Genomic DNA, 12688 nt, shown 5'->3' on the forward strand with positions numbered 1-12688 from the left:
AGTTTGGCCTTCAATTTGACTCACAACTATCTGAATACTTAGAAGTAGCATATTTTTGAGAGAAAGAAGTAGATGAAGGGACAGAACTCTATATACCTGAAATATAATTTTAATTTTAAAGGTTTTTTTTTTTGTACAATTGTATTTATGTAATGAGGTAGCATTGGAAATACTCATTAATACTAATTCAGTTTTAAAGGCTATTAAAAGACAGTTTAATTTGTCACAGAACATCAATATTGCTCATATTTTTATTGATAATAGATTAAGTTAAAAACAACATTTAAAGAAGCGTTTAAGTGCATTTTGACAAGTAAACACATCTGCTCTCGTGTTTTCACACCTGATCTCAAATACTGCTCCCCACACAAAGTAATTCATAAGCCATGGCTTAAAAATAGATAATAAACACTGATGCTTTGTGTAAATACGTACTAAGAATAGCATGCCACTAGATCTAGCATTTGACTCCTTGGATGACAGTGAATATCAATGCCTGTTATTTGTCATTCTGAAATCTGCCGGGCGATGATTCTTTTTATCGGTGCATCCTTCCAAACATATATCATCGCACCATGTGCACAGGAGTTCTTTAGGCGGGTATGTCGGAGCTGGGTGTCGCCTGGCTGGCCCCTCTCCCCTTTGCTCGCCCCCTTTCTCGCCCTCGCGCTCTCGCCTCCCTCTGCCTCCAGCCCCCTCTGCTCCTTTGGGCTCACGCCCCCCTCCTCCCCCTCCAGCTGGCGGGGGCTGCGCTGCCTCTCAGACCTAGCAGACCTGCTCAGTCAGCTGGGGCCCCCTGAGGACAGTTGCCTCCGGAGCCGCCGGGACCTGCCATTCTGCGAGGAATGGCAGCGGCAGCAGCATCCCCGCCAGAGGCGGCGGCGGCGGCGGCTGCAGCGGCCACGGCCACCACCGCGGACGCTATTGTTCCCTGGTGTTAGACGCGCTCTCCCTCCTTCTCATCTGAAGCGAACAATAGCAGGAAAGAGCTTTGCTTTCTGTACTCTTTGAAAAGACGTTCCAAGAGCGGAGAAAAATTCCCTGCCGAGCGTGCTACGGCTCTGGACCCTGGAGTGGCTGCGGGCGGCATGGGGCTGCAAGCCAGGCGCTGGGCGTCCGGGAACCGGGGCGCTGCGGGGCCGCGCCGGGGCGTCCTGCAGCTGCTGCCGCTGCCGCTGCTCCTGCTGCTGCTGCTGCGCCCGGGCTCCGGCAGGGCTGCGGCGCAGGGCGAGGCGGAGGCGCCCACCCTCTATCTGTGGAAGACTGGTAAGTGGGACGGAGTTACCCTTTCCCCATCTTCACATCTGGGGCCACATTAAGGAGCTGATGGGCTTCTCTAGGGACCCCGGTGCTTTTGGATGGCTCGGTTATGCTGGGATCCTAAGGTAAAAAGTATGATTTCTTAGGAAGCAAATAGGTCATGTCCGATGCAATGAGGAAAGAAAAGCATAACAACTAAGAGGCAACAGTGAGTAGCTGGAATATTTCTCTCGCAGCTCTGTAATGAGGGCAACGCGCACTTCCATAATGAAGTGCATTATTTTTAACCCCTGGATTTTCATTCTACTAGAGTTTCTCAAACAGATTTCTAGCAAAGAACAAGCAAAGAGTTTAGTCTAAGTCTTTATTCTTTAGGCAAGCAATATGCCCACTGTCATGACATTTGTGGATATAGAGTTGAATTTGTTAACTTTAGCTTTGTGATATGTGGGACACCTCAGAAACAAGCCAAGTGAGGGCGGTTCCAACAATTAAAGGCAAATGGGGCTCCAGCGAGCCTTCAGGAAAGACTGAAAACTCAATTATTAACTAGCGAATCGGAGGATTTTTAAAGTGTACAACTTTTAGGATGTCTGGGTTCAAACTTTCTCTTCCTTCCTTGAGGATTATTTTGCTTTGTTTTTCAACCACCCAACAAAAGCAGCTACTAACTGCCCATCAGTACCCCCTGGCAAAGTTCTTGGAGGTTCTGGCGGGGGCCCTGACAGGCAGGAAAACAATACAGAGTGAAGCATTACCAACCCCTTTTCTGCGGGCTCTCTTTCTCTCTGCATTAAAAAAACATTGAGAATTCCTTAGCGGACCTGAAACTTCACATGTTCATAGGAGTAAAATGGGAAAAGATTATTCCTGTTGCTTAGAGCTAGGGGGTAATTTAAGAATAACTTGGTCACGCCAAACATTAAGAGAATGTTGTAGTTGAAAGAGAAAGTATGTATTCGTCATGTGGTTGCAAACAAGTTTCAGAGAGTGGGTGTCTTTTCCTGCTTCAGCCCATCTCTGCACCACTGCTGAAGAGACAGCTCAATCTACTCTACAATTGCATCACTATCGGTATCTGGAATTTTTAAAGAAGTTGCAGCTATCTAGAAATTTAGTGAGGAGATTAAACAAAAATTTATTTAAAGTCAAAGTACACAATTTGTCTTAGAATATTACATGAAACACATACAGATTTTAAAAAGCAAAATTATTCTTGCTAACACCTTAAGTTTGAAGATCAGTTGAGTAATGAATTCAAATGAAATAAAATTAATTTATTTCAATTTGAAACAAAGATTTGATAATCTCTAATTTAGCTTAAGCTAGGGTTTTACTTGTTAAAAGCACATTCATAATGACAAACATTAATCAAATTATAATTTATCATTAAATGGTATCATATGGATGCTTGGGGAGAGCTTCTTAGGTAAGTCAGTGTAGCATAAAATAGTAATTGCCTAGTTGAAATTTATACTAGCAAAGTAACAAGAGCCAAGCAATAATTCAGATGGAAAAGAGCCCAGCCAACATTCACTGTACAGCATCTGAGGTGTCAATATATGTCATCATAAATGTCATGGTAGGAACACAAGCCAATAAACAGCTTAAAATTGTGGAAAGCTCTCAGAAACAATGATATGGAGACCTTGATTCCAGTGCCAGTCCTAGCTCTTGCTAGCTATAGGAATTTTGGCAGTTCACTTAACTTTTGACCCTTAGTTTTCTTAACTGCATGTAAATGTGATGACACCTTCTTCTGCCTATCTGCAGTGTGTGAAAATCACATGAGTTATGAGAAAGTGATTGGTAAACTTCAAAGCTGTATGTAAATATAAGCTAGTATGATGAGGATGTTAAAGATATTTCTTGAATGGTGATCCTTGGTTTGGTAAAAGAAAAAAAAATAGTTCATTCAATTGGAAAGCAAAATAATGACTTCTTTATTATTATTTTTTTACCAAAGGGAAAGGAGACTTTAATGTATCTGTAAAGGAGTTGAAAGTAGTTCTCAAAAGAACTAGAGAATATTTAAAGAAAAAAGATATACCATAAATGAAAATTTAGAAGTTACAGAATCACTATATGTGTATCACTTGATGAAAATAAAGAGGCAAGAAGGGAATTGGAAGAGAAAAGAGGTGAGATACTCCAGAATATCTATTCCAATAGGGTAAGCTTGGTCTTGGTACAGAGGATTATAGAGAATCATATTAATGGTGAGATTATTGAATTAAAATGATGTAGTGAAAGTTGTTACACTAGATGAAGATCTGGGACAGGAACTCAAACTGTGTATGTTACTAACATGCTGTAGAACTTTGGTAAAGTCATTAATCACTTTGGTTCTTGGCTTCCTATTTTGTAATATTCATTAAATAGATAAAATGATATCTAAGGGCCTTTTTAATCCCTAAAGTGCTTCATGTATATGAATGCATATGTCAGATACATATTTTATAAATACACACATAAATACATATATACAACAAATAAGGGTATATAAAGTTGACCCTTGAACAATGCACAGATTAGGGGTCCTGACCTACATGCACAGTGGAAAATTTATGTATAACTTTTGACTTCTCCAAAACTTAACTACTAATAGCCAACTATTGATCAGAAGCCTTACAGATAATATGAACAGTCAATTAATACATATTTTATATGTTATATGTATTATATACTATATTCTTACAATAAAGTAAGCTAGAGACAAGGAAATGACATTTGGAAAACCATGAGGAAGAGACAGTATATTTACTATTCATTAACTGGAACTGGATCATCATAAAGGTCTTTATCTTCATTGTCTTCACATTGAATGGGCTGAGGAGGAAGAGGAAGATAGATAAGCGGTTGGTTTTGTTGTTTGAGGAGTGGCAGAGGTGGAAGAAAATCTGCATGTAAGTTGAACCGCCCAATTCAATCATGTTGTTCAAGAGCCAACTGTACACATGTGTGTATACCTATAATATATACACATATAATACTTATACATTATATGTAATGTTAAATATCTATCTATCTCTCTATATATATGCTTTATTAAGTCAACTCACAACAAAGAGTTATTGAGGACCTAAAATATGTAACCACTGTGGTAAAAGCTGAATGGGATACTGCCATCCCTGCCATCGAGAAACTCACAATTACCTTTTTTAAAAAAAATTCTTATTCAACTGATTACAGGCTTTAGGAGAAACTCACAATTAAACAACACTGTAAGTACACAATTACAACATGGCATACCATACACATGAACAGAACGTTATAAGAACAGAGAGGTTACTTGGCTGATAAAGGAGGTGTGAAGGGTCTCAAAGATAATTTAATATATGATCTGAGTCTTGAAGATGAGTTGGATTTTGACTGAGGAAGGAGTAGAAGCACATTCTAAGCAGAGAGAAGAAAAAAAATAAAAATGAAAAGGCACGGCTGCTTTCCTAGATCTTGAAAGTCCCAGTAGTACACAGCACCTCAAGCCCAGGATGTTGGATAGCAATGAAAAGATTTCATGCCAATCCAGTGAGTTAGGATCAGATTATCAATAAACTTTCAAACAATGGTAAGATATTGGACTTTAACTTATAAGTAGGTGGTAGCCACTGTAAACTTTGAGCAGAAGAGTGATATTTTGTTTGTCTAGAATGAAGAGAGATGAGTTTAGAAGCTGGAAGGCCAGTGATGTGAGTCGTTGACTGAGAGACAAAGGGGAACAGAACTCCGACAATAGAAGTTATAGCAAAGAGTGAGCAGAAGAGGGCTTGAAGTCACACTGAGGCAATGTTAGCTTAGATTTAGGGTGCAGGATATACAGTGCCTTCCAGGGAAAGTAGGAAGATGCCATCAAGGTTTTCATCATGCCTGTAGCCAGTAATGGAGGTACAGGATATGAAAAAAGGAAGAACAGATTTCTTAGTGTTGTGAAGAAGAATATCAATTTAATTCAGATATACTGAGCTTGAGGTAGCAATGACATATTTAGACTAATATATCTCGTGGGAAAATTAGTGAATGGGTGATTCAGTTTAGGAGAAGGAGTTAGGCTGAAGGTGTAAGCATAGAACTCAATAAATGTATATTTCAAGCCATGGGAGTGGGAGGGATCATTAAAGCAAAGAAAATACTGAAAAGAAGAGCCAGGATATTTCACAGAGAATATTGCGATATAAAGGGCCACAGTGGGAGAAGATCTAGAGAAACAGGCTAAGAAAGTATGGTCAGAAAAGGTACAAGGCAAATGACAATATACGCTAGATGAAGAAAGTATTTTATAAAGGAGGTTGTGACAAAAAGTATTTAAAAAATTTAGAAAGGCTAGGAAAGGGATTCTAAAATATTTTAGAAAATATCAAGTATGAGGACTTGGTAAGATAATTCACAGTGTTTTGGGAAACGACATTTTAGGTATAGAGGTAAAGATATAAACTTGATTGAATAAAAAACAAGATGGTAGAAAAGATACAGTATCAATAATGTTGAATAACTAAGTGGTATGTAAGTCTCTCTACTACAATGTTGTTGTTTTATAAGGAGGAAAAGCCCAGAATTTCAGATATTAAAAATTATTTATTAAAATATAAAAGTCTGTTGGGCATGGTGGCTCATACCTGTAATCCCACAGCTTTTTAGAGGCCAAGGTGGGAGAATTGCTTGAACCTAGGAGTTCAAGTTTACAGTCAACCATGATTACACCATTGTACTCCATCCTGGGCGACAGAGCAAGATCCTGTCTCTAAAAATTAATTAAATAATTAAAATATAAAAGTCTGTTGGGCATGGTGGCTCATACCTGTAATCCCACAGCTTTTTAGAGGCCAAGGTGGGAGAATTGCTTGAACCTAGGAGTTCAAGTTTACAGTCAACCATGATTACACCATTGTACTCCACCCTGGGCGACAGAGCAAGATCTTGTCTCTAAAAATTAATTAAATAAATAAAATATAAAAGTTAAAATTTTCAGCACTTTTGTATCACAGTCATTTCAAAGGTAACTTATCTTTGTGTAAATAATTGGGAAACATATTTCATACACACAAGAGGCATAGCATTTATATTACTAAAAGATGAATAACTACTGTTACTAATAAGTGTTAATGACATTTGCATTTTTTTTTTTTTTTTTTTTTTTTTGAGACAGAGGCTCACTCTTTTGCCCAGGCTGGAGTGCAGTGGCATGATCTTGGCTCACTGCAATCATTGCCTCCTGGATTCAAGCCATTCTCCTGCATCAGCCTCCCAAGTAGCTAGGATTACAGGCGCCTGCCACCACACCCGGATAATTTTTATATTTTTAGTACAGACTGGGTTTCACCATGTTGGCCAGGCTGGTCTCGAACTCCTGACCTCAGGTGATCCGCCCGCCTTGGCCTCCCAAAGTTCTGGGATTACAAGGACATTTGCACTTTTTATTATTCTAGCATATGAGATTGTTTCTATAATAATTATGGTTAGTTATATTCACTTGGCAATTCTAAATTAAGAGTGTCAATGAATTGAGCAAAATGCGACTGACTTAGCATTAATCAGACAAAAAATGTTGAATACATAAACTTTTGTCAACTTCTGTCATAGATATATTTTCAAAAATATCTTAATGAAGTAATTGAATTTATTTTTATAATGATGAAATTACACTGAAATCCAAGAAACAAGTACATAATAGCCATTATTTAGAATTGAGGTGATAGGATTTTTACAGGTATGTGTTTTCTCTCAAGGAGAATACTCACATTAAACACTTTTGAACTGGCTTCATCTAATGCAGGACATTACTATTACTGACAGTCACTGTGTCCTTTACACAGTAATTGCATTAAAATTATGCCTTTGTTCTTCAACTTTAATAAAAACGATGTTATCTTTTTTTACTTTTGTGTACTTATGCTAATAGTACTTATTACTCTGCATATAAAATCTTCTCCAATGTATATGGACATATATCTATTTTAATTCTACCAATCTTTAAGTAACAAAGGAGAGAGGGATATCATTCCAGGTAGTCATAATGTGAGGTGGCATTATCCCAACACAAGTGTTTTAAACTCAATTATTCTTACAATTTACTTTTATTCAGAATGTTACATCATTTTCTCATTTCATGAATGAGAAGGATGGAATAGGGTAGACAGAGCATGAATGTCAACATTAATCAATCTGGGGCAACATGGATGGAAAATATTCTATTCACGTTACCTACAAAGTTATTTTATCTCTCTGAATCTTTTTCTTTCATCTCCAATATGGATTAATGGGATGCATTCTATAGGGGTTTTCTGAGGTTTAAATGTGGCAATGCATGTAATGTACTAGGAGAGTGCCTGACACATATTAAAATTTCAGTAAATGATAGTTTTTATTATTGCTATTATTCTGTCAGATGGTACAATAGCTATTTAAGTTTATGACCTGGAGCAAGCCCAATAATGTGCATTAGCCTTCTCTTAAGCATATTTTCTTTTCCAGTAAATGCACTAGAAAATACAAATTGATACAGTTAACCAGACTAGTAGATACTCCAAGTTATAAGGGAGACACCATTATAGAATGGAAAGAACACAGACTTTGAGATCAGGCAAACCACTCTTTACATCTTACCTCTACCTGACTGGCTAAGTTAGATCAATTCTCTGGCTCTGTTTTTCACCTTAGAACAATGACACAAGTTCTGAAGTAAGAAGGCATTTATGAAGTTTTTCAACAGGTAATAAATAGAAAGTATGTACTACTATGACCTAAATGCTGCAGACATTCAAAAACTATTAGTTCTCTTACCATTCTTTACCAGTTATTCCCCTAAGAATGACATAACTTGCAGAAATTTTACTGGTCTAACATACTTATTTGTTTTCTCCAACTAAAGGGCAGCATGAAAGACAAAAAAAGCAAGTATAGAAGGAAATTATTTTATTATAGACATATTTTTTATTAGTTTGGCACTTATGTATAGACAGCACTTACCAAAGACTATAAAAATGTTTTGAGCACCAGATTTAGGGTTAATTATGTAAATAGAGCTTATTATACTTCATTTTATTATTGTGTCTCAGGGGATTTCTCAAAAATTTGATATTTTACATTCTTGAAATTAACATTGTCACCTAACACTTCTAAATTAAAGGCTGTCACAGGATAGTTGCTTGTATTTTATACATTGCTTTGTTTTTACTTGGTAAGTGATCATTTAAATACATTTGAAAAACCACTGCAGTTTGTGTCTTGTCTTTTTTCTTTTGTAATTTATATAGCACCATCAGTGCTCAGAATTCATTAAAAGTATATTGGTTGGTTGGATCAAAAAGTCAAATTCTCAAGGAATTGTATGAGGCTTTAACTGGTTCAGTGAAACTGGGGTAACTTAGGTCATTCCTTCTGAAAATTATACACAACTATCTGGTTTGTAAAATGATGGCAGACCTCAATCATAGCTGAGATTAAGAGTACAATAGGATGGCACGTAATCTAGATTTTCTTCTGTCCATTATTACTTCTGCCATATTACTGTATAGAGGACTGGCCTGATGGTGGGGGGAAGAGATTCTGAGTAGGTTATTGGTGAAGTATGATTGTGGTTTGGGTCCTTTTAGGAGGAATACAAGTTTCTTGACCTCTGATATGAGTTAGAATGAGAATACTGGATAGTGGGATTTCTTCGTGAAGAGGGTATTGGAAGTCCCTCAGTGTAGTGAATGTATAGGACAGGATCCCTTAGAATTAATATAAAGGAACATTAGACTGGCCCTTAATGAAGGAGGCACTGAGCATGTGGCACTTGAGAAAATATATCTTTCCTAATACAAGAGACAGTGTAGACTGTGAAGTAGAGGTGCCAGTGAGTCACAAGGTAGATATCTTTTCTAATTTTTTCATCAGAACTTTACACTGATAGTTTAAAATGCATTCAAGTGATGACAGCATTAAATGTTGTCACAGTAGAATTGTTTCTGTTTTATGCATTGTTTTATTTTTACTTCATAGGTGATCATTTAAATTATTTTTAAAAAACACTACTGTTTATATCTTGTCTGTCTTTCTTGTTGTACATCACACAGTTAGTTCTCAGAATTTGTTGGTTACTTAGATCAAAAAATCAAATACTCAGGTGGTTCCCATGCATGTAGTTCCTATGTACCCAAACAGTAAAAAAGTTTATATTAATGGGAAATGATAAAACAATTAAAAGCATTCATATATACCAATAATGATCTAGCTGAGAAAGAAATCAAGAAAATAATCCAATTTACAATAGCTGCAAAAATGAAATACTTATAAATGAATTTAACTAAAGACATGTATAATCTCTTCAAGGAAAACTACAGAACACTGATGAAAGAAAATGTCAGTGACACAAACAAATGGAAAAACATCCCATGCTCATGAATGAGAAGAATTAATATTGTTACAATGACCGTTCTGCCCAAAGAAATCTACAGATTTAATGCATTCTCTATCAAAATACCAATGCCATGTTTCACAGAATTAGAAAAAAGAATCCTAAAATTCATATGGAGCCGTAAAAAAGAACCCAAATAGCCAAAGCAATCCTAAGCAAAAAGAACAAATCTGGAGAGATCACATTACCCAATTTCAAATTATCTTATGAGGCTATAGTAACCAAAACAGCATAGTACTAGTATAAAAATAGATGCATAGATCAATGGAATAGAATGAATTACCCAGAAATAAGGTCACATATTTTAAGCCAACTGATCTTTGACAAAGCCAACAGGAACATACATTGGAGAAAGAACTCTCCTTTCAATAAATGGTGCTGGGAAAATTGAATTTCCATATGCAGAAGAATGAAACTAGACCCCTATCTCTCATTACATATAAAAATCTACCCAAGAGGGATTAACATCTTAAGTATAAGACCCCTAACTATAAGAATACTAGAAGAAAACCTATGGAAAACTCTTCTGGACATTGGTCTAGGCAATCAATTTATGACTGAGACCTCAAAGTCACTAAAGTAGACAAATGAAACTTGATTAAACTAAAAACCTGCACACCAAAAGAAATAATCAACAGAGTGAACAGACAACCTGCAGAATGGGAGAAAATATTTGCTAACTATTCATCCATCAGGAGACTAATATCTAGAGTATACTAGATATTAGAATATACTGTTTATGAGAATACACTGGAAGAACTTGAATAATTCAATTTTTAAAAATCCCACTAAAAAGTGGGCAATGGACATGAATAGGTAGTTTTAAAAGAAGACATACAAATGATTAACAGGTATATGGAAAAGTGCTCAATATCCACTACATGACTGGTGGGAATGTAAATTATTACAACCTCTATGGAAAACACTATGGAAATTTCTCAAAGAGCTAAAAATAGAACTGTCATTCAATCCATAAATCCAACTGCTGGGCATCTACCTAAAGGAAAAAACATCAATATATCAAAAGACACGTATACTCATGTTAATCATAGTACTATTCACAGTAGCAAAGATGCAGAATCAACCTAAGTGTCCATCAACAGAAGAATGGGCAATGAAAATGTGTGGTGTATATGTACACAATATAATACTATTCAGCCATAAAAAGAATAAAATTATGTGTTTGGCAGCAATGTGGATGGAACTAGAGGTCTTTAACTGAAGTGAAACCAGCTAGGCACAGAAAGTCAAATATCACATGTTGTGATTCATAAGTGGTGGTAAAAAATTTGTACACATAGATGTAGAGAGTGGAATGATAGACAAAGGAGATTTGGGAAGGTTAGGAGGTGAGAGGAGGATGGATGATGAGAAATTACCTAATGGGTGCAATGTGCGTTATTTGGATGTTGGATATCCTAAAAGTCCTGACTTGATCACTATGCAACCTATGCATGTAACAAAATTGCACATGTACCCTACAAATTTGTACAAAAAAATAGCATATTGGGAAAGGGTGAGGGAAACTAGGTAATACTTGGAGCAATGATACCAAAAAGTAACCTATCTATTGTTTCTGATGCATAATTGGACCTAGCCAAAAAGATGCCATTGCATCCTCCAGAAAAGCTATTGAGTTAGTTGTTATTTTACAGTTTAGTATGTGAAATCATAAGCTTTGGGGTATTGTTTCTATTATGTCCATATTATTATATCAAAGTTATGCTATGGGAAAAGAAATGAAATAAGGGCAGATGGAGAAAAAGCACAAATGTGTTCCCTTATATGAACAATAATTTTCAAATGACACATGCAGCAGGGTAATTTTGTAGGAGGTTCCAAGTCACAGGGGACGTCAGAGAGAGATGGTCCATACAGAAGGAGTCACATTAGTAAATTCAGGAAAAGCTATGCAAGACTGATGAAAGTTGGGGAGAAAGTGAGGTATTTTAAGAGAGAGAAACAGCACAAAGAGAAAAGAGAAAACAAGCAAATTATCTGCATTCTTTTAAAATTATTATTTTTTCTTTTGAGGTGAACACTTCAAAGTTTATTTACATGTTCTGTTTTCTCTTTTAAGAATCCAAGTTTCTCCAATTAAATGTTTCTAATGTTACTACATATGCCTAAAACAAGAAAAGAAAAAAAAAAAAGAAGGGCTTTTAAAATCAGGACAAGGGAGAAGAGATAAAACATCATCAAATTAGTCCTCTTAGCTCCAAATGAAATGAAATTAAGAACAAAACTGTTGGTTTCCAGTAGGAGTTTTGTTCCATTTTCCAGCACATACAGTCAGCTCAGTCTCATCGTAGCCCCTCAGAACTGTTAGCCCAACATATAGTGACCATTGTTCACCATGTTAAAGAGCATCACTTTGGGTCCTCAGGAATGACATTACATAAACACTTTACTAAATACCTAAAGACAGGAACTGAGCAAGAGGCAGCCAAAAACAAGAAAAGCCCAGAGATATACAGGAGAATAGACATTTCCCGCAGTACTTTCATAAAACATGGTTTGGCTCGTGATGAAATGAAAAGTCCCAGAAAACCTGGCTACAAGGCTGAGGGAAAATACAAAGATGATCCTGTTGATCTCCACCTTGATATTGAACGTCATAAAAAACATAAGGAGAGAGATCTTCAACGAGGTAAATCTAGAGAATCAGTGAATTCCCGAGACTCCAGCCACTCGAGGGAAAGGTCAGCTGAGAAAACGGAGAACTTACAAAGGATCAAAGAAGCAGAAGAAGCACCGGAGAGCGAGAGGCAGGTCCAGATCCTCCTCCTCTTCCTCCCGGTCATCTCACTCCTACAAAGCAGAAGAGTACACTGAAGAGACAGAGAAAAGAGAAGAGAGCACCACGGGCTTTGAGACATCGAGAATGGGGACCAAAGTCTTTGTGGGTCCAAGTGAAAGAGGAGGTGGCAGAGCTCGAGGAACCTTTCGATTTCAAGCCAGAGGAAGAGGCCAGGACAGAGGCAACTACTCTGGGAACAACAACAACAGTAACAACGATTTTCAAAAAAGAAA

At 36.8% G+C, this 12688-nt stretch overlaps 1 protein-coding gene across 1 annotated transcript in view; it reads left to right on the forward strand.

Annotated features, from left to right (window-relative positions):
- The first annotated feature begins 404 nt into the window (after window positions 1–404).
- Window positions 405–12688, forward strand: part of THSD7A (thrombospondin type 1 domain containing 7A) — a 468537-nt gene continuing 456253 nt past the window's right edge. Inside the window, exon 1 of the mRNA XM_055272578.2 lies at window positions 405–1266. Coding sequence (XP_055128553.1) covers window positions 1089–1266 — 178 coding nt within the window. The 5' untranslated portion in view covers window positions 405–1088. The remainder of the gene's footprint in view (window positions 1267–12688) is intronic.

The sequence above is a fragment of the Symphalangus syndactylus genome, chromosome 3 (genome assembly GCF_028878055.3).
Source record: "Symphalangus syndactylus isolate Jambi chromosome 3, NHGRI_mSymSyn1-v2.1_pri, whole genome shotgun sequence".
NCBI lineage: Eukaryota > Metazoa > Chordata > Mammalia > Primates > Hylobatidae > Symphalangus > Symphalangus syndactylus.